At 54.1% G+C, this 20239-nt stretch overlaps 7 protein-coding genes across 7 annotated transcripts; 2 read left to right on the forward strand and 5 right to left on the reverse strand.

The window, feature by feature from the left end:
• Window positions 1-460: 460 nt before the first annotated feature.
• PG997_006354 (Ribonuclease H) lies at window positions 461-1342 on the reverse strand (the record flags this gene model as incomplete). Its single annotated transcript, XM_066810669.1, has 1 exon — window positions 461-1342. One exon carries the CDS (start codon window positions 1340-1342, stop codon window positions 461-463), a length of 882 nt encoding a protein of 293 aa, XP_066669592.1.
• Window positions 1343-1880: 538 nt separating this feature from the next.
• Window positions 1881-2736, forward strand: PG997_006355 (uncharacterized protein; the record flags this gene model as incomplete). The annotated part of the gene is made up of 2 exons (XM_066810670.1): window positions 1881-2671; window positions 2721-2736. The coding sequence occupies 2 exons, from the start codon at window positions 1881-1883 to the stop codon at window positions 2734-2736; spliced, it is 807 nt and encodes a 268-aa protein (XP_066669593.1).
• Window positions 2737-3430: 694 nt separating this feature from the next.
• Window positions 3431-7278, reverse strand: PG997_006356 (ZEB2-regulated ABC transporter 1; the record flags this gene model as incomplete). The annotated part of the gene is made up of 3 exons (XM_066810671.1): window positions 3431-6370; window positions 6428-7165; window positions 7225-7278. 3 exons carry the CDS (start codon window positions 7276-7278, stop codon window positions 3431-3433), a joined length of 3732 nt encoding a protein of 1243 aa, XP_066669594.1.
• Window positions 7279-7316: 38 nt separating this feature from the next.
• On the reverse strand, window positions 7317-8171 carry PG997_006357 (Multidrug resistance protein; the record flags this gene model as incomplete). The annotated part of the gene is made up of 1 exon (XM_066810672.1): window positions 7317-8171. One exon carries the CDS (start codon window positions 8169-8171, stop codon window positions 7317-7319), a length of 855 nt encoding a protein of 284 aa, XP_066669595.1.
• A 5660-nt stretch (window positions 8172-13831) lies between these two features.
• On the forward strand, window positions 13832-16005 carry PG997_006358 (glycoside hydrolase family 35 protein; the record flags this gene model as incomplete). The annotated part of the gene is made up of 2 exons (XM_066810673.1): window positions 13832-13994; window positions 14069-16005. 2 exons carry the CDS (start codon window positions 13832-13834, stop codon window positions 16003-16005), a joined length of 2100 nt encoding a protein of 699 aa, XP_066669596.1.
• Window positions 16006-16413: 408 nt separating this feature from the next.
• Window positions 16414-17343, reverse strand: PG997_006359 (uncharacterized protein; the record flags this gene model as incomplete). The annotated part of the gene is made up of 1 exon (XM_066810674.1): window positions 16414-17343. One exon carries the CDS (start codon window positions 17341-17343, stop codon window positions 16414-16416), a length of 930 nt encoding a protein of 309 aa, XP_066669597.1.
• Window positions 17344-18132: 789 nt separating this feature from the next.
• On the reverse strand, window positions 18133-19695 carry PG997_006360 (metallopeptidase family M24; the record flags this gene model as incomplete). Its single annotated transcript, XM_066810675.1, has 3 exons — window positions 18133-18344; window positions 18512-19439; window positions 19486-19695. The coding sequence occupies 3 exons, from the start codon at window positions 19693-19695 to the stop codon at window positions 18133-18135; spliced, it is 1350 nt and encodes a 449-aa protein (XP_066669598.1).
• Between the last annotated feature and the right edge of the window lie 544 nt (window positions 19696-20239).

The following is a 20239-nucleotide window of genomic DNA, read 5'->3' on the forward strand; positions in this document are numbered from 1 at the left end:
CTGCTCCACCCGATGCCAAATGCCAAGCCGGATGCCGGCAGATGGGCAGACGACAGGGCTGACCAAATCAGATCCCGCGCTTGGGAACACGTCCGAAGTGTTCAAACTTATATTTCCTCATGAAACACTACTCCACGGTCTTGTGCAAACTCGTCGCATGCCCGGTTCGTGACACACTGTCGCTGGTCCCAAATCGTGACGAATAATGTGGTCTATTCGAAAAGCTATCGAAGACGCTGGTGACAATTACAAATAGTTATACAAAACAACGGTTTATCCTTCCCATCTCGCACTCTCATACACTCTATCGCACAACAATAGATGCCCAGTAAAATAACAATCCAAAAGTCAGAGCCTTAAAAAACGAGTCATCGTGGCAATCCAGCCAGGCCCGTGGACCCGGCATACCGTGATCCCTTGGTCAGCCAGAGTTATGACATTTCAAATCTATGCCTCCATCTCACCATAGCCCCAAGTCAATCTCACAGAACCGCGTGAACTCCTCGGCGCAAATGTCGGGCTCGCGGTACGCCGCCTTCCTCGCCGCCTCCTGGGCGTCGTGCGCCAGCGCCGACCCCTGCAGCGACAGGATGCGCGGGCGGATGTACCAGAAGGCGACATCGGTGCCGCTCTCGCGCAGCCGGTCGATGATGCCCTGCAGCTCCTCCCAGAGGTCACGGTTGGCGACGCGCCCGCCGCCGCCGCCCGGCCGCTTCTTCCACCGGTTCTGCACCCAGCGCGGCAGCCACTCGGTCGCGCCGCGGACGACGTACTCGAGGTCGGTGGCGATGACGATGGAGCGCCAGCCCTCGTCGGCCCAGGCGCGGAACTCGAGCGCCGCGATGACGGCCCGCATCTTGGCCCGGTTGCTGGTCGGGTCCATGGCGGCGCCGCCGGGGCCCTTGTCCTCGAGCCGGAAGGCGATGATGCCGCCCACGTCGCGGCACGAGCCGTCGTTCATGTAGGGGAACGTCGTCGTCGCGAAAGCGACGGGCACGTTGGCCTGCCCCAGGACGGAGAGACCGGCGAAGGCGGCGGTGGCGGCGGCACCGCCCTTGTAGATGAAGCTGCAGCCGGCGCTGGCGTCCTCCCGACCCGACTTCAGGGCGCTGTCGCCGACGACCATCAGGATCTCCTTGCTGTCGTAGCGATTGACGAAGCGGGGGCCCGGGTTCTGGATGCGGTAGACGGCCTGCTGGGGGAAGTGGTGCTCTGGGGTCTCGCCCGGGTGTTGGGGCACGAAGATGCGGGCCGGCTTGACATTGATGCGCCGGGTCAGGCGGCGGAGGATCTGCCGTTTGTCCTGAGAGTTGGCTATGAATGCTATATTGTGGTTCTTCATCTTGGGCAGCGGTGGTGGCAGTGGCGGCAGCGGCTCTTCAATTGAGCCTGTGATTATGACTGGACTCAATTGCAGTGCCGCACATGAAATGAAGCATCGAGGTGAGTTTAGAGTTGTGGAAAAGACGACCCTGAAACGCTGGAGGGCGAGGTGGCAGCTTCATCCAAGGTTCACGTTTGAGAGTGTTTGCTTTGCCGATAACTCCGTGTACTTGGGAAAAGGGGCAGCTTCCCCATAAAAGGCAAGTACCGTTTGTTAGCAACGGAGATTCCGGATTCCCTTTGGATCGAGCAGTTTGTAGCACCTGATGGCACGGGAACAATGTAACTTGGGCATACCAATGTCGAGAAAGCTCCGAATGCATCTCTGTACGTCAGCAGTAGGCTGGTTGGACAGGGGCGACGCAGTGTGATGCTTCGCCTCTCATGCAAGACCGATGGCCATGGCGACACATAAGAATCGCCCACCCACTCATGTTGCCCTTGATTTCTCTTCTCTCCCTCACACCTCATCTCCGTCCCGGAACTCACACTGCAAAATGCGCGACCCCCTTGGGGCCGCAGGCTCAATCATTGGAATTGTCGCGTTCGGCCTGAAGCTCGCACATCAGTTCCACAACCAAGAGAGTGAGAAGCGAAGTCTCCAGGCTAAGTACGACAAGGTCGTCGCTGACCTCGGTGATAATGAAGCGACCATTAGAGAGCAAAGGCATATAGTCACAGCGCTGAGGGAGGAAATAGAACATTGCAGACAAGAAATTGATGGTTTTAAAGCAATACCAGCAGGTGTTCCGGCCTGGAGACGCTTGAAGAACCGGTGGAAACCGCCGAAACTCAGAACCCCAACGATCAGTGGTGCGTATTCGTGCTGGCAGCCTCAACGACACGCACATGAGCCCTCAAGGTCACCGCCGCCTATGATGTCAGAAAGTCTACACTATTGTCCTGATTCAGTGATGTTTTATTCCGCAGGTTTGGAAATCGAAAAGTTGGAAATCGATATGGAAATACTGCGCAACGAACCAGTTCCCGTGCGCAGATTTTCAGAATTCGTGTCAACAGCCAGTGACGATGATGAGGATGCCGATGGCTCTGGGCCAGGTATCGAATCAGACTCAGTCACAACAAGAAAGGAGTTTGGCACATGGGGCAACAGCACTTCTACGCAGGCTGAACCCCCGCGGAGGACGAAGATGGGGAGACCAACACCCTGGATCTCAGCCGGGAATTGGATATTGTCGATATGGACATTCAAGAGATGCTTAGGAAATACACAAACGCGTTTGCTGCGACTGCGAACAGCAGCACAAGTCAACAGCACGATTAGGGGGTGTGGAGGGGGCTTTTCATATTCAAAAGATTACTGTACAAGCGGACAGATTTGACACAATTTGATACAGAGAGATGGCTTCTTTCAGAAACCCCAGGAGCTGCTTGTTGTTGACTTGCTTCGCAGAGAACCAGCCGATCGTTGACTGAATGACAGCACGCCGCCGGTGTCTCAAGGCCCCGAGACAGACTGAGCACTGGCACGCACCCACCCCAAGACCAACCCCCGCCGACCTAACAACAGCGGTAAACTCTCCCCCACAGTCTTGAACTGGTGGGCTTGACCGTTGGCATGTTCCATGTTGCTGCGATCGGAAGATCGAGACAACGTGCAGATAACGCCCGTCAGACATGGAAAGTCTCACCATTCGCATACACGATGGCACGAGACCTGATACATATCATTAAGTGTACTTAATCGACGGGGATGTTCATAGTTGAAGTTTGGATACAGAAATCTATTACGTTTCAGAGGCTTGCGACAATGCTATATACAAAGGTCTATTGGCTGAATAGGGGAATGAATATGCCCAAACTCTCTCCAATGACACGAACAGTCAGGGAAATTCCCAATATGCACATCAAATAAGCTTTTTCTCAAGTAGCCCGACAAATTTCAGAGCTCGTCTTGTGTATATGTACTACACATGAGGTACGTAGATCCAAGCTTTGCCTGTCCTACAGAGATATGCAAGGAACAAAAAAATTCAAGGCGGGAAATCAGCCCCTAGTCAGGGCAGAAGGAGGGGGCCTTAACCCGCTAAGTAGCGCTCGTTTCCTTCTCAGCGGAGGAAGGCCCAGCTTTTGAAGCTGGTGCAGCCACATGCGACGGTGTCGTCTTAAGCGACCTGCCATCAGCCTTGGAGCCCGCTTTCGAAGCTCTCGAGTTTGTCTTCTGGAAGTTGTTGCTTCCGAGCTTCTCCTTCTTGGCGCCCTTGGGCACGCGGACGAGCCAGTAGAAGAACAGGGCACCGAAGATGTTGAAGATGATGAAAGCCCAGAGGATGCCGAAGTTACGCCAGCGATCGGCGTAGTTGGAACCAATCTGATCAAGGTATATGTTGGTTGATTGGATGGGGCAGAACTTGCATTCGCTTGTTGTGTTACTCTGCAAATAACCACCAGCGCCCTGGATCCACGGTGCCATGTAGGTACCGCAGTCTTGGCCCGCCGGAGCATTGAACTGCAGAAGTTCATTGTCCGCACAGACGACTTCGGTATTTGCAATGGATACCGAAAGCATGGCGCTGATAAGGTATGTGAAAGGAGACACGCGATACATGAAGATCCAGAACCGGGGCAGCGTATCGGGCTTGGCGAGGACACCGCAGAAGATCAAACACAACATGAAAAGAACGTTGGCCATGTTACCTCCCGATTCAGCCGTCTCGAACATGGCGATGATCATGTCGGTAAACGTCGAGGTGAAGAGCATGAAGGCCAGGATGAGTAGGAACATGAGAGCACCTCGCTCAGTGATCTGGTCAGCAGCAGCGGCATTTCGATATAAGCCAACCGGATAGTACCAGCAGAAGTACATGATGACAGCCATGAGAGTATTCCAGGGAAGCTCGACAATTATCTGGGCAAGCATAAAGACCTTCCAGCTGTAAACCTTCGAGGGCTGCTCGCGTACCTCGTACAAGTCACGCTGAACAACGAAGTGAGGCATGGTTTGTTGTACCATTTGACCAAAGACAGTAAGCAACTGAAAGATGGCGAACGTCTGGTTTTGCATGCCCTGTATCGTGTTGGGCGCATTGAAGAAGATGAAACCAACAAATAGTGCGACAAGTGTGTTGAGAAGGGCCTTAGAGTAGATGTAATTTGGTGTACGCCAGTATTGCTGGAAGGCACGATGGGTCGTCTCCTTGAGCTGGACTTGGAAAGACGCGGCAAATTCCCGATATGAGGAGTTGTCCTCGGTAGGTGGTGGTCCATCCGGGGCCTCGTCCTTTAGGCGCTGCAGTTCAGCCTGGACATCGGCGTATTCATCGCTGTCGCGCCAGGTCTGGTGCCAATCGACTTCAGTATGGCTTCCGGGAGCAGCACCGATAGCGTCCAACATCCACTCGGCGGGATTGGCATCATGGGGGCAAGCAGGTGCGCCATGCTTCTCGAAATACGAGGTCATGGTCGTCGAATTCTCGCCAATGTCGCCGAAGTAAACTGTTTTACCACCCTTAGCAAGGAAAAGGAGTCGGTCGAAGCGTTGGAAAAGCATGGCGGAAGGCTGATGGATAGTGCAAAGAATGGCCTGGCCTGCCTTGGTGAGCTTTTCGAGCAGATCCAAGATAGCCCATGACGTCTGGGAATCGAGACCCGAGGTAGGCTCGTCGACAAACAACAACAGCGGAGGCTTAGCAGCGAGCTCTACACCAATGGTGAGACGCTTTCGCTGCTCAACATTGAGTCCTTCGCCGAGAACACCAACAACAGCATCGGCATACTCCTCCATATCCAGCAGCTTGATAACCTCATCCACATATGCAAGCTTCTCGGCACGAGGTGTCTCATTGGGCTGGCGCATGAGAGCAGAGAAATTCAGGGCTTCGCGAACTGTTGTAGTCGACAAGTGAAGATCTTGTTGCTGAACATAACCCGTCTTGCGCTGGAATGAAGTGTCGCGAAGATGGCCATCAACAAGCATCTCACCAGTGATCACACCCATCTTGATACGGCTGGCTAGGGCGTCTAGCAACGTGGTCTTGCCTGCACCGGAAACACCCATCAGAGCAGTAAGCGTGCCAGGTTTGACCCATCCATCGACATGGTCGAGAATACGGCGTGTTTCGCTCTTGATCTTGACATCGTAGCACACATTGCTCCAGTGGAAGACACTTGAAGATTCCTGAATCATGGCAGTACTGTCCCTGGCAGTCGCAGTAGCCCTATCATTCGTGGCAGTGGGACCGACGCGCATCATCCCTTCCTCGTCGTCACCCTTCTTCTCCTTGAATTGAGCAGGCTTGTGGCCTCGGCGGAACACAAGGACTTCACCCTTGGACTTCTTGGCAGAAATGAGCTCGGCCGTGACCATGTAAGTGAGAAGGAAGAAGGTGATGAAGCACAGAACAATGCCAAAGTTACGCCATCGGTTGTTCCAATAGTAGCGGAAAGACTTGGCAATGTAGGCATCACCATCCACGAAGCTCTCGCCAGCAACAGCACCCACCGCGTTGCAGACACGGTTTAGGGGTCCGAGGTCAGGGCTCGCGTAAGGACCGATAGGGGCGGGGAGTTGAAGCTTATCATCGCACGTAAATTGCCGACCGTGGAACTCGTTAGCCATGAGAGCTTCAAATGCATAGGCCAGCGGGTCGAGGTAGTTGATCCATCGACACCAGCCGAGCATATAGTCGGTTTGAATGACGAAACCAGTGAAGATGACCAGGGCGAGGATGAGAATAGCTGCCGGTACCATTGCTTGTGACAATGTTCTTGAGGACGAAGCAATTGTTCGGAAGATCATACTCATCGCAAGCACGACAGAGAAAGATATCAGCAAGAAGAAGAAAAATGCGCCAGCCTCACGCCGAAGATTGGTCATGAAATACAAGATCAAATTGTACACAATAGTGTTCATGATCTTGTAGGGCAAATCGGTAATCATGGAGGCCACGGCTTCCGCAGAAGGATGGTACATTGCGTAACGACTCTGTTTTTCGACAATGGGACGTTGGGCATACAGGGTGAGAATCTATCGATTTGCAGTCAGTCAATAGTACATTTGGACCGGGGATTTTGCAGTACTTACTTCCAGGGCAGAGGCAAAGGCATTGGTGAGACAGGCAAAGAAGAGGAGGGCTCCACGTTGGAAGAAACTGGACGCGACAGGCTGCAAGTTGTAGTAAACGCTGCCGATAATGAGACCCATGATTGTATTGCCAATCAAAGAGCCTATAGTGATGGATGGATCTCCGATCAAACGACGGAAGCCACGCCACAAGCAGAGGTTGACCTGCTGCACGTAGGACAGGGTATATGGCGACTTTGCTCGTTGAACCTTGGCCTGAGCCTGTCTCTTGCTGGCTCGGAATGCCTCGGCGTCGGGTCCGTTCAGGGGGTGTTCGTTCTTGTACTCTTCAATCTCCTTTTGAAGAGCCTCATACTCGGCACTATTCTTCCAAGCAGTGGCAAATTCCTCGGGTGTACGGGGAGCTCTGCCCTCAAACCCAGAACGAATTACTCGCTCTTGAGGACTCGTCATCGAGGTGAGGAAATCAGGGGTCGTTTGTCGCGCGGGGCAATCGAATCCAAGGTTGATGAAGTACTGTCGGGCTAGATTGGCGCGACCGAAAAAGATCTGGTAGCCTTCGTACAATACAGCAACCTTATCGAACAGGTCATAGGCACTCTGCGGGGCTTGGTAGATCGAAACACAGGCGGTGTGCTCGAAGAGTTCGGTCTGCATGCGGAGGGTCCTGCAGAACTCAACTGCATTGGCACTGTCGAGACCTCGAGTACTGTTGTCCCAGCACTGCAGGGGGCGCGGCTGAGAGCAGCTTCTGAGATAGTCACACGCTTTCTCTCGCCTCCGGAAACACCTCTCACGTATTCGTTTCCAACGCGCGTGTTGATGGTATGCGATATGCCGAACATGGCCATGGTCACATCACGCAGATGGTTTGCGTATTTCGTTCTGCTCACTCCAGGGGGAGCTCACGTGGCGCACGAGCTTGGGCGGCGAAGGTCAGGGTATCACCAACGGTAAGCATGGGAAAGTGCACATCCACTTCGGCAGTGTAGATAGCCTCACCCCGGTGGTGCGTGTGCATCTCTTTAGCCGGAACGCCCTGGTAGTTGAAGTATGCATCCTCGCTGACGTAGATACCATCAGTTTCGCCGGCAATCGTCTTCAAAAATGTCGAGCAGCCAGAACCTGGAGGGCCCAAAACCACCAGCATCTCTCCCTTGCGAACCACGCCATCGAAGTTTCGCAAAATGTCGATCTTTCGGGGCTTGGCGAGTCCCGCCGCCTTGCGGGCCATACCAACCACCTCGAGCCAGACATTTGCAACGTCCTTCTGGTAGTCTGTCGCGGCACCGAACCCATGGACGTTGAGGTTCTGAAAGCACACACCAGCACTTCGGAAGCCAGCCTTGTCCATATCAACGATGGCCTTCGCCCATGTTCGTGCCTTGAAGTTGGACGAGGCGGGATTCAAGGGAGAATCCTCATCGACAGCTAAGAAGGGGTTGCCGCCGCCGTGTGCGCCAGCGACGTTGGACTGAGACGTAAAACGGCGTGCAAGACCCTGCACAAGCGACTCACGTCTATGGAGCTCGACTTCCTCGCTGTCGCCGGAGTCGGTGGCCTTCTTGTCGCCATCGGTGACGGAAGTGGCGTTGGTCTTGGTGTCGCTCGCCGCCGCCTCCTCCATTGGGTCGTTAGTGCCCGCCATGCCGTCGCGCGATGTTGTCGTTGTTAGTGGGGCACCGGACGCTTTCGCTGTGCGATCATAGTTTGCGAAAGCCGTACTGCTGCCCACGAGGGACATTGCGCGCGGTAGACGGAAGCCTGTCTGTTGTTTGCCTCGCTTTCCTCCCGCAAGTTGTGCACGAATGTGGTTGGGTGAAGTCTCGGCCAATTCCAGACTGTTGTTATTTTTGGTCGAGATCGAGACAGACACAGCGGGATATTGGACCCTGGACCAAGCTCGTGCCCTCTTGTGTAAGTCGGAGGATTTATTAAATTGGATCGCAAAGAGGTGATCGATGTTTATATTAAGGTTTCGGTTGGCGTAGATCGCAAGAGTCTAGTGACACGAAGATGGAGGGAAGCAGATATGAGTTGCGTCCAGGAACGATTCGATCCAAGGTATGGGAATTATTAAAGTAGTATACGTCGAGGAAGGATTGACGCGAAGAGGGTGTGTTGAGAGAAGCCCAGCAAAGGGTTCTTCGTTTTCGGGACACTGCCGAGAGGTATGGAACGAAGACGTGAAAGTCAGAATCAAGACCAGAAAAAAGATCCTACAACGGATGTTGACAGGGCCGGGGGCGGGCTGGGGATGGTTTTAAAGGAACTGTAGATTTTGTTTTGCGCCGGTCAATTTCGTTTTCGTATTGGTAGGCCAGATCGGACGGAGTGCTCGAAGGCCCCGATAGCAAACGGCGCCCCTTGACTAAACCTTGGCACTTGGAACCCTTACTCTGGGGTGGGGGAGGGAGATGTGGATGGCCAGCATGGTGCTGCAGAAACTCGGTCGGTACCCATGCTATCAAGCTATGTACTTACTACGGTCACGGCCTTACAGCTGGGATCAATGGATTGTATCATGCTATGGGGACGTGGCAGATCCAAAGCACGAGGTACTAACCAGGGCGGGCGAAAAGCTGCAACCGAGCGATGTCACCATAAAAGATCGCAGTGACCCGGTCGACTGGAGCTGGCTCCGAGCCGACGTTCTGGCTGGACAGGCACAAGAAAAAAACCCTTGTCCTATTCTCCGTAACGGGACACCCTCCCGCCCAAGCAGTCCTCCTTTCATCTGCGAAAGGTGACCGAGGCTGGATTACCTATGTAGCTACACACGTACTGTAACGCGCTTTTTGCATTGGGCCGACTCGAAACCAAATCGGAATTGCAGCATCAACTGGCGCCTCTGATCTCGGGTCGACATGATGCAGCGGCGCCAACAATGTCCCAACGTACACCGAGCCAATGGCTGCGAGTTCCGTCAGCCATCGTGTGGGACGTGACTCAAGTCACGTTTGACAGCAGGTGCGAGATCAAAATTCTTTTTATCCGCTCAAAAGGCACATGCGCGCACGCATGTATCTACCGACTTAGCATCAACCCACTCGCCATTACATGCATGTCATCACCGCTGCCCGTTGTCGTATAAGTACCTTATGTATGGGATGGAGAATGTAAAGACGTAGAGTAAAGGAAAGAGACGATATCTTGCAATCCAAACTGGCGCATTACCACGCAACCAGAGACGTCGGGAGGATTGCATTTCCAGGCGTAAGCAGTCAGAAAGTCGATACCCTCGAAATATTGCCACAGAAGCTCCCGTAGGGCGAGCTAGCCTACTTAGTGCGCGTTTGAACATGGGATGGGAGAAGCGGCCCCAATCTCATAGGGGTTAGTGGTTAGGGGCTTCTAGAACCAAGGGTGCATGCCCACTAGGGAAGGAGAGCTTTCCCCCGCAAAACTTGCAGATACTTGCTCTAATCATGACCGCTCGACGCGAAGATCGGCATTGAATCGGTTGTCTCGTTTGCTCTTCGTGATGGCGAGCAGCTTTGATGCCTGCCTGCTTCACTTGTATATACTCATATACACTAGCATGAGTCCATATGGATTGCTCAGGACATACATATTTTGGCGAAGATGGGAGCCATGACCAGCTGCATGCAGATGAGTAGGTATGTCAAACGGCACTGGCGCTTCTGGTGAAACAGTGAAACTATTGTCGCATAGGATCCGTGCCTTCGGGGCGTATGTAAGTCGTACAGCTGCAAGCCAAAACCTAACTTTAAAAACAAGCGAACCGCCAACACTGAAGCGACATGTCACAGATCAGGCTAAAGGCTCATCACGTCGCTCTTAACTGAAAGGATCAAGAACAACACATGCAACAGTTGGCGAACATCACGTCGTATGGATGGTATGATCAACCAGCTCTCCTGTCAGAAGCTGAAAGAATTGCCCCGAAAGTCCGCAGAGAGAGTGACAGAAATGCATAGCAACTCAGCTCGGTGCTAAGCACTGGGTGTGGCCCCGGCCCCGGCAAGCCCAACAGAAAGTGTCGAAATTCCAAAGTGGAATGATTCGAGGGAGCCTTTTTCGATCCGGCAAGCCGACCCACAACTACCCGGGTTTGTGGGCCGCCTGGCCCAATGAGGGAGGAACTGACAGGTTTAGCTCCAGTTGGTCTCGGGCTCCCGGGCTGCTATAACTTTCCGAGCCCGTAGCTTCGAAATCCTGTGTGCGTGTTTGCACGCCTCGTCTCCTTTTCCCGCCCAATTCGAAACCGCCAATCTGTGTCGGGCGACAGCAAGCAACTCACTCACCACCTGCGCCTCTAGCAGTCTCATTGGTTACCTTGCGGTGAGCGTTAATACATACTTATTTCCACATCTGGGTTGCCAATGTAGACCCGGTCTTGCAATGCTACCTGTTGATGCAGCCGGAGAATGTCAAATTTCCAGAAGCATTCTCACAGATCGCGGTACATTCATTGCATCAATATGATTATCTCCGTACTGCGAGTGCTTCTCCAGCCAAGAACAACAAAATCAACAAGGTCAAAACAACTACATGAGCTTTGCACATGACAGCCAACTGTGAACCATTGTCTCTGAGCTCAGTTGATATCGTGAACCTCCTTACGAGTCACGGCGCTTCGTCGCTGAGCTAGCATTTTCCTGCTTGTATGTCGTTGTGACCAGAAATGGAGAAAGGGCAACCAACATTGAACTATTTGATCGGTGGTGGCGTCTAGACCAATCGTTAGGCAGGTACTCCGCATTCCGTACCTTACCTTAGGTAAGTGCCACCTGTTTTCCAAGTAGGTTAGGGGGACACTGCATTCATCCCCGCCCCCACTAACCGCCAGCCTGCGAACCAAGAAGCAAAGAGTTTGGGCATGTTTAGCCGCACTACAATGAAACCATCACGAATGTTTGGTTTGCCGACTCGAATACGGGGACGATAATTCAGACATACATGACATCCACACGACTCCACGACTCAAGCTATTGCCATTCTTGCACGCACGCGCATACGACTGGTTTGTTTTATCTGGTCTGGCTGTACCGCTGCTACTGTCCCGTCGGCCCGGTGGAGATAGAGTTCTGACTACATCCGAATCCTGCCCGCGTATTTATGCTTCCCGCTCGTACGGACCTCAACCAGCCAGCGAGACGTGTAAGATGTTAAACGGAACGCCACATCTGATTGCTCTTGCGGCGGCACCAACTGTTTTGTCTCGGTCAGCCACGTACAGATCTGCTACTCCCGCTTCACCGGAACGTTGAAAAACATAGGCACTGGCTGACGACTGCCTCAATGTAACAATGCGCCTCGCAAACATGTGCACACGTCTTTTGCTACCTCATGGAGGCATTATGCTCATCAACTAACTGCAAGCCTCAAAGAGCGGCTTTCACACATAAGTTCTTCCCCGTGGAGGGGCCACTGGGTCATTGACCATACAGCCTCTTGCGACATCTGTGGTTTGCCAGACCGCAAGTCCGCAGAGGCGGTGAAAAGCCACGCATAGATGTAATATTGTTCTGTCTGGCCTGAAATCCTCAAAAGCGGCTCTTCACGGCCGCATCGTCAAACGTTATACGGCCCGAGCCTCTCACACAGTTCATCCCCCTGTCTTTCTAGAGTACGACAGAACCCACAAAGTGAATCATATTTAGTGCGTAATTGTGCAACATGAAATATCATGTCTAATACGGCAAAGTTTAATTTGTTAAATGCACATCCGAGCATCCCTAAGTTCGGGTAGGCCCTCGTGTAAAGATGACTGCTAGGTATGCTCCTTCGTTGCCCTATGCCAGTCAGCGGAGATGTTCTGTGCCCATTCAGTCATCTATAGATCCTCAACATGGAATTTATTCTTTTGGTCTTTCTTAGTGAGACCTGTGTGCAACAGGTATCTCTAGGCCATGCGGAACAAAGATACAGCACTATAGTAGCTATGACTTCCTCGACAGGCCAAAATCACAGTATCAGCTTACATGCGACTAAGATCACGTCTTATTTACTTATCATCATGTGTTCTAATATGACCCTTTGCTATATTTCGCCTTGGCGCGCCAGTGGCTGACTCGTTTTTTAAAAACAAAAAAGAAGAAAAGTAAACACCCTGGGATAGCAGAGCCGCCTATAGCATACAATACCCGGATGGAGTTTCATAATGGAGCAGGCCGATTATTTATAGATATTTTGATTTCTAAGACTCTAGCGCTCGTATCTTTTCACTTTATTTAAAATATAGCTGGTAGTTCCCATCCTTTACCTGTCTCTGAAAGTGGTGTTGCGCAACTGTCCTAAGCATATTATTCCTGTTTATCCCCATCAAAATTAGAGAGAGAAATGGACCGTTTCTGATTCATGTTGCTGATTTCATGGCGATTCGTACAATAGATGTGCCAACCCCTTTTGTTGAGCGCAGGGCCAGCTTAGGTTGAGGTTACCCCTTTTCTCGACTCTTGGATCTATAGCCCCATCACGAGATATGCTTATCACTGTTCTTGGTCAATTATATTCTTAGCTAAATTGAATGGTTAAGATTATCACACATAACTCAACTGATCACTTATGATGACAGCCCATGGTCAGACCCAATTCTGGAATACGGAGGGACGCTTCCGCTTTTTGGCCCTTTCCTGAAATAGAACATTCCAGGCTTGAAGGCCTGGTCACCTAGATGGGCTTGATTGCTTATTTTGGCACTGCATGGTTTCTCGTCTTATTGTTCAGACGATACACGTGACACACACCTGTGTTTCTCGCTGGCTACATATTATGACCTAAAATAGGAGTTGGCACAACTACTATCACAGCTCACGCAATCAAATTCTGCTATAACCGCTACCGTCATGACGCATACAGTCAGCGTTGGATAACGATATCCACCGCCTGAGATCACCATACAACTCACAATCACCAGGTCGTATTTACCCATAGATTGCAATACCCAGATGCGGCCTATATCGTACATGACGAGATCTGAAATCGACATTGGTGCTTTATGGCATATTGAAATCCCGATCTGATGTTGCAATGCAGCTTGACCCCGGGAAATTTAACGCTCGAATCATGCAGGCGGAAAACGCGACTATTGCCATTACTGCCTCTTATTATTGGTGGTGAAATACTCGTCGATTTAAGGGATCCGTTTATCCTGTCGTACTGACACCCCGCACAACTTCCATGCCATCAATACGACCTCAAGGTCGTAGTTGGTGTTCATCCGCGAGCCAGTCTCGGTGCCTGATGGAGTTGTATGATTTATCAAGTTAAGCGCTTGGTCGAACCTGACGGGAGAGGAGGGGGCAATGCATGACTAGAAGGATATAAGAAGGAAAGTCCTATTGCTATCTACTTGGACAACGGCCCAGTTCATTCAATAATTTTTGCAGGCAACTTCACATGGGCCGTTAAGGTCTTCTCAATTCTTCGTGTCTAAGAATGAAGCTCGACACCAGATTCCTCGCCATCCTGGCGACTGGTGCATCGGCCCAGCAAAGTATGTGGGGTCAATGTGGTGGCCAGGGGTGGACAGGGCAGACGACATGTGTATCCGGCGCCGTCTGTACGTACCAGAACGAGTGGTACTCGCAGTGCATCGCAGGTAAGTCTCTAACCACCTCGTGAGACTTAGGTCGTCATGGCATTCTTCCAGGGCAAGACTGACGCTTCGTACAGGGCCAGTCCAGACTACGTCGGCAAAGCCACCAGCAAGCACCCCGGCGAGCACAAGCGTACCGCAGCCTCTCACATCCACTGCGACCTCAGCCGCACCAAGTGGCAGCGGCACGTTCTCGTGGGACAAGAATTCCTTCTACATCAACGGCCAGAAGCACCAGATTATCGGCGGCCAGATCGACCCTCAGCGCGTGCCGAGGGCCTACTGGGGACAGCGGTTGCAGATGGCCAAGGCGATGGGGCTGAACACCATCCTGTCTTACGTGTACTGGCAGGACATCGAAAGGTACCCGGGCAAGTTCGACTTCACCGACCGCAACGACCTCGCGGCGTGGTTCCAGGAGATCCAGGACGCCGGCCTGAAAGCCGTGCTGCGGCCGGGTCCTTACGTGTGCGCCGAGCGCGACTGGGGCGGCATCCCCGGGTGGGTCTCGCAGCTCTCGGGGGTCAAGATCCGCTCGAACAACCAGCCGTTCCTGAACGCGACGTCTGGGTACATGGCGCAGGTGGGCGCACAAGTCAAGCCGTACCTGGTCACGAACGGGGGCCCCATTCTCATGGTCCAGATCGAGAATGAGTACGGTTACGCGGGAAACGACAAGAACTACCTCAGGGCGCTGGCCGACATCTCCAAGACGAGCTTCCCGGGCATGAAGCTGTACACGAACGACGGCGCCCAATCCGGGGCACTGCAAAGCGGGTCACTACCGGGAGCTCTGGCCGTGGTCGACGGCACCGACTCTCGAAGTGGCTTCAATCTGCTGCGGCAGGTCATCACGGACCAGAGCAGCATCGGCCCCCTGATGAACGGCGAGTACTGGGTCCGCTGGTTCGACAGCTGGGGCCCGCGCAACGGGCACTCCTCGTACGACGGCGACACGAACGGACAGTCGGGCCGGGCGGACGAGCTGGACTGGGTCATCTCCAACGGCAACCACATCAGCATCTTCATGTTCCACGGGGGCACGAGCTGGGGATTCGGCAACGGCGCCGCCGACGCCAAGCCCGTCCAGGCCTTCACGACGAGCTACGACTACGGCGCCCCTCTCGACGAGACTGGCCGCCCCGCGCAGATCTACACGGCCTTCCGCAACGTCATCACGAAGCGCGTCTCGGGCGTGCCCGCCGTGCCGTCCACGCCGCCGCTCATGACGGTGTCGGACTTCGCCCTGACGCCCGTGCTCGGCATGTTCGATAACCTGACCAGCAGCAGCTCGCGGGCCGCGTCCTCGCCGCTCGTCATGGAGGCCACCGGCCAGGTCTTCGGGTACATCCTGTACGAGTACGTCGCGACGGGCAGCGCGTCGGGCGCCGTGGCGCCGGGGACTGGGGGTGCCCGCGACCGCGTCGTCGTGTACGTCAACGGGGTGCGGCGCGGCGTCATCGACGGCATCTACCGCAGCCCCGCGAGCGTGAGCGTGACGCTAGCGCGCGGCGACAAGCTCTGGCTGCTGGTCGAGAACCTGGGGCGCGCCGACAACGGGTTCTCGGACCAGACTAAGGGCATCTTGGGCGACGTCAGCGTGGGCGGTACTCGCTTGTCGGGTGGTACGTGGAACCATTACAACTTCCCGCTCGACGAGGCGCCTGTTGTCTCTACGGGTGGGGGAGGAAAGACGGTCGCGGCAAATGGGCCGCCGGTGTGGTATCGCGGCACCTTCACGACGTCCAATTCGGGCATGGCGGCCGACACGTTCTTGCAGCTGCCCGGCGGCGTCAAGGGCGTGGTATTCGTGAACGGCTACAACTTGGGAAGGTACTGGACGGTAGGTCCGCAGCAGGAGCTGTTCTTGCCGGGAGCCTACTTGAAGCAGGGCGAAGAGAACATCGTGTTGGTGCTTGAGCTGGAGCCTGGTACATCAAACCGTGTTGCGAGGGGTGTTGCCAAGAGGACTTGGAAGAATAACCCGGATCCGGACTGCAACAACTGTTCGTAGCTTAATATGGGCTGTGTTCACCAACGATAGCTACTTGATTTTTCGTGAACACTACCTGAGTGTGTTTTTCAGGGGCGAAATTTCCCAAGTCCACCATGAAATGTACGGTTGTTGGACCATGATGCTTATCTTGGTGCAACCCTGCAAGGTACTCATGCATGGATTACATGCATACCTAGAAATTAAGCATACGTGATGACACCCAGCAAGCGGAAATTTAACGTATATATTACGGAGCCCAACTCTATTTCATACAACGTTGATTACACCAGAAGCTTAATAGCGTCCTCCTACCGCATATTCGTCTTCGTACCACGCAAATTAAACTGAAGGTGAGCAAGATGAATTTGGCACGGCAACTGGGATCATGTGCGGAACCTGGGAAGGGGGGGAGAGGGTGGGATGAGATCACTTGTGCGCCTCGAGCTCCTTCTCCATCCAGGCCCACAGCTGTTCGCACAGCTTGTCGTCCTTGGCCTGCGCCGAGGCCTTGCCGTCGACGGCGACAGGGTAGTAGAAGTGGCCAGACTGCGCGTCGGGGCTGACGGCGGCCCAGACCTGGTTCTTGGCGCCCTCGGACACAGGGGTCATGGCGAAGGTGGCGAGCCAGTGCAGCGGTGTCATGATGAGGGAGAAGGCCGAGTACGTGGCCAGGGGCCCGCGCGTGAGCTCCGTCCGCACGGCGCCCGGGTGCACGGCGACGCAGCGGAGCGAGGGGTAGCGCTGCGCGAGGGCGCGCGAGTGGTGCACGTTGGCGAGCTTGGCGATGCCGTAGCGGGTCCAGGTCGACAGCGAGGCCAGGTCGCTCTTGAGCCGGGTGTCGGCGTCGGCGTAGGGGTCCTTGGCGGCGAAGGCCTCGCCCATGGACGACAGGCTGACGATGCGCACGGCGCCCTCGGGGGCCTTCTCGGCCGTCTTGAGCAGCGTCGGCAGGAGCAGCTTGGTCAGCTGCGCGTGGCCCATGTGGTTGGTGCCGAACTGGATCTCGTAGCCCTCCTTGGTCTTGCCCGGTGGGCAGGCCATGATGCCGGCGTTGTTGATGAGGATGTGCAGCTCGCTGGACTGCGAGAGGAAGTTGGCGGCGGCGCTCTTGATGCTGTCGAACGAGGACAAGTCGCACTCAAGGAAGGTGATGGGTGCCGCGTCGGGCGCACGCTGCTGGATGTCCTTGATCGCCTCTTGGGCCTTGGCGGCGCTGCGCGCGGCCAGGTAGATGTGCGCCGGCCTGTGCTTGGCTAGCTGGTAGATTGTTTCCTTGCCCAAACCGACATTGCCGCCGGTCACGAGGATGATCTTCCCGGTGAGGTCGGGGACGTCCTTATCGAAATCGAACTTCATCTTGGAGTATATCTGCTGCTGGGCCTGCGATACCAATGGAGAACTTGGGGAAATGGTTCCAGCTAGCGTTATCGAATACGCAATTGTCCTCGACTACTTAAGTATAGATTGGATGGATATAGTCGTTGGCATGCAAGCGTGGTGGCATCGGCGATGTGGATCATGGAGCGGACCTTTGCCGTGCCGAGGTGATGCCATTTGTTGACCCATGTAGAAAGAATGGAATGACGCAGGAGAATGCATTCTGTTGCCACACCTTCCACCACCATCTCTCACACGCATCCCCCTTTCGAGTTAGGCGAAAAGAAGATGTCGCCATGCGCTGTCCAACGTTGAACCCGTCAGTCACAGCCTATGTAGTTTTTGCCTGTGACATGAATGGCCGCCCGTGTTCGCATCCGTTTCCAAGGAACTAACTGCCTAGCTTCTAGCAACTTAGTCGATCAGATGCAGCTGGCTGTAGCCTCCTATACACAACTTGGACGGGAGTTGGAGTGTCCGCAATAACCAAAATGTCGCCAGCTGAGTTCATTCGTTGCGTCCAAGTTCTGATATAGCTGCATTGCCAGGTTTGTGTACCTAAGCAAAATACCTGTTTGCTATTGTTGTAGCTAAGTGCTGTCTGCTTGCTTGCTTGCTGAGCACTGTACGTTTCATCTCATGCATAATCATACTCCCGCCAATGCTATATATACAGGGGTCTCGTGAGACGTACTTCATTTTACACCATGTTACCTGGTCTGGAAAATTTCGCTCACGTTGTTTCCTCAGGACGCTAGTAAAATAACCCTAACGGTCCCTCAGAGCTTCGATATCGACGACCTCTTTTACCGCCTCGGTGGTGAGTACATATGGGTGTTCCTCGCCCACCATTACACTATCTTCGATTCTGATACCCATGCCTCTGAAGGCCTCAGGCCATCTGTCGTCATCAGGCACGTACACGCCTGGCTCAATGGTGATGCAATGACCTTCCCTCAAAGTAGTGCCTCTGGAATAGCCTGGTACATCGTGCACATCAAGACCGATATAATGGCCGACATGATGCGGGAAGAGAGTGTCCATCCGATTACCCCCACGTCAAAACCTAGCTGTCGTAGGTTATCCCTCAGGAAGGTTTCGGTGACCGAGTGTAGTTTGTCTAGTGTTGTGCCTGCATTCTCCCTACAGAGGCCTATGCTTTGCCGTTGAGCTGAAAGGACTGCTTCGTACAAGTCCTTTTGAGCTGGCGAGAACTTGCCACTGACGGGCCATGTGCGCGTGATATCAGTGATATAGGTACCGTACTCCCCACCTGCATCGACCAGGACAAATTCGTCTTCGTTCAGATGTCCGTTGTTCATTACGTAGTGGATGAGTAAAGCTTTCTGCCCACCAGCAACGACAGGAATATAGGCCGACCCCTCCAGGCCTGCTTTGTGATACTCGTACTCGAGAAAGGAGGCCAGATCCTTCTCGAACTTCCAGGACTGCCGCATAGCATTTGTAAGTGCACGTCCAGAGGCCTGACCAGCGCGGCGCATGCAAGCAACCTCAGCAGGCGACTTGATAGCGCGCAAGGGGTTGAGGGCGGGCCTTAGGGGCGCGAAGCCTGCATTGGGCGCGGCACTGCGAAGGGTGTTGCCCAATTTGGTGGCAACCCCGTACTTTGTCAGCTCGGCGTCGGTGTAGATCTTGCTCACGTCCTTCAGAGCGTTGCCAAGCTCGAACTCGATACGGCCTATGTCCCCAGCCTCATCAGCGTTCCATACGTCGCGAGCAGCATCAACGCCGCTCCACGGTCCGTACCATTGCTCTTGCTTGGGGTTCTTAGGGCGGCACCATAGGTGGAAGATGTAGTCATTGTTGGTCTTGACAAGGAGGGCAAGCGATTCCGGTTCGCAGAAGCCTGTGAGGTAGAGGAAGGCGGTCTCCTGGCGAAAAGCGTGGAAGACAGCACCCGACTTAAATTGGATCTCAGCAGAGGGTAGAAGGACGGCCGAGTTGGGAGGAAGAGAGGCTATCAGTCGTGCGCGTCGGTCGTGGTATTCTTGAGCAGTAATGCCAGGTGTAAGTTCGCCAGGCGCAAGTATATGTGGGTGCGTCTCATGAACGGCCTGGCCGAAGAGGACATTAGAGGCCGGGACCGTGGAGGTCGAGTACGAGCGGTGGAATGACGGGAGTCTCCGTTTCGACAGGGCCGAAGAGGTCGGAAACTGTATCGGAAGTGGCTGCAGCGGCGCAGCAAGCCCGGCACGATGGCAGGACGGGAGGCTTGAAGCATGTCGCCTGGCTTGCAAGCCAAGTTGGCGCCATGACGGGCTCGGCAACCTTGTGAGCTTCATTTTGGGGGAGGAATGATGTAACGAGCATCACTGGGGTACGGGCGTCATTGCTCTTCGGCGGGGAGACCAGACAGACAGACCCGTAACGGGGACCCGAAGCAGGACAACGAAGACACACGGGTAAATCCTCGACCACCGATACAGGGAGTTGCTATAGGTACAGACAAAATACCAACCAGACTCCAGATGCGCCTGCGACACGGACGGGCAAGCGAGAGCAGGGCCAATCAATTAAAAGATCAATGCCAGGACCATTCCGTCTCGCGCGAATTGAACGATGACGATGCCCTGCCCATGATCACTTTTTTTTTGGCCCAGGATCCCGTTGCGGCAAGGCTCGGGCTGGTTGCTGTGCTGCAGTGTCGCGTGCGATTTAGTGGAGTGGGTGGGGGAGGTTTTGCTCTTTACGCAGCATGGGCGGCCCGTGCAATGTTATTATTTTTGAATGGCTCGCGGATTAATTAAGGCTAGCGCCAATTTCCTAGTCACAGCAGCAACACAGTCCGGTCAGCCAGTCCTTCTCGGGCGCAAATCAGTTGCTCTCCCTCTTGCTTTGCTTGCCTGTCTTGCAA

This window comes from Apiospora hydei, assembly GCF_038363865.1.
Source record: "Apiospora hydei strain CBS 114990 chromosome Unknown utg000005l_segment0_segment0, whole genome shotgun sequence".
In the NCBI taxonomy this organism is placed as follows: Eukaryota; Fungi; Ascomycota; class Sordariomycetes; order Amphisphaeriales; family Apiosporaceae; genus Apiospora; species Apiospora hydei.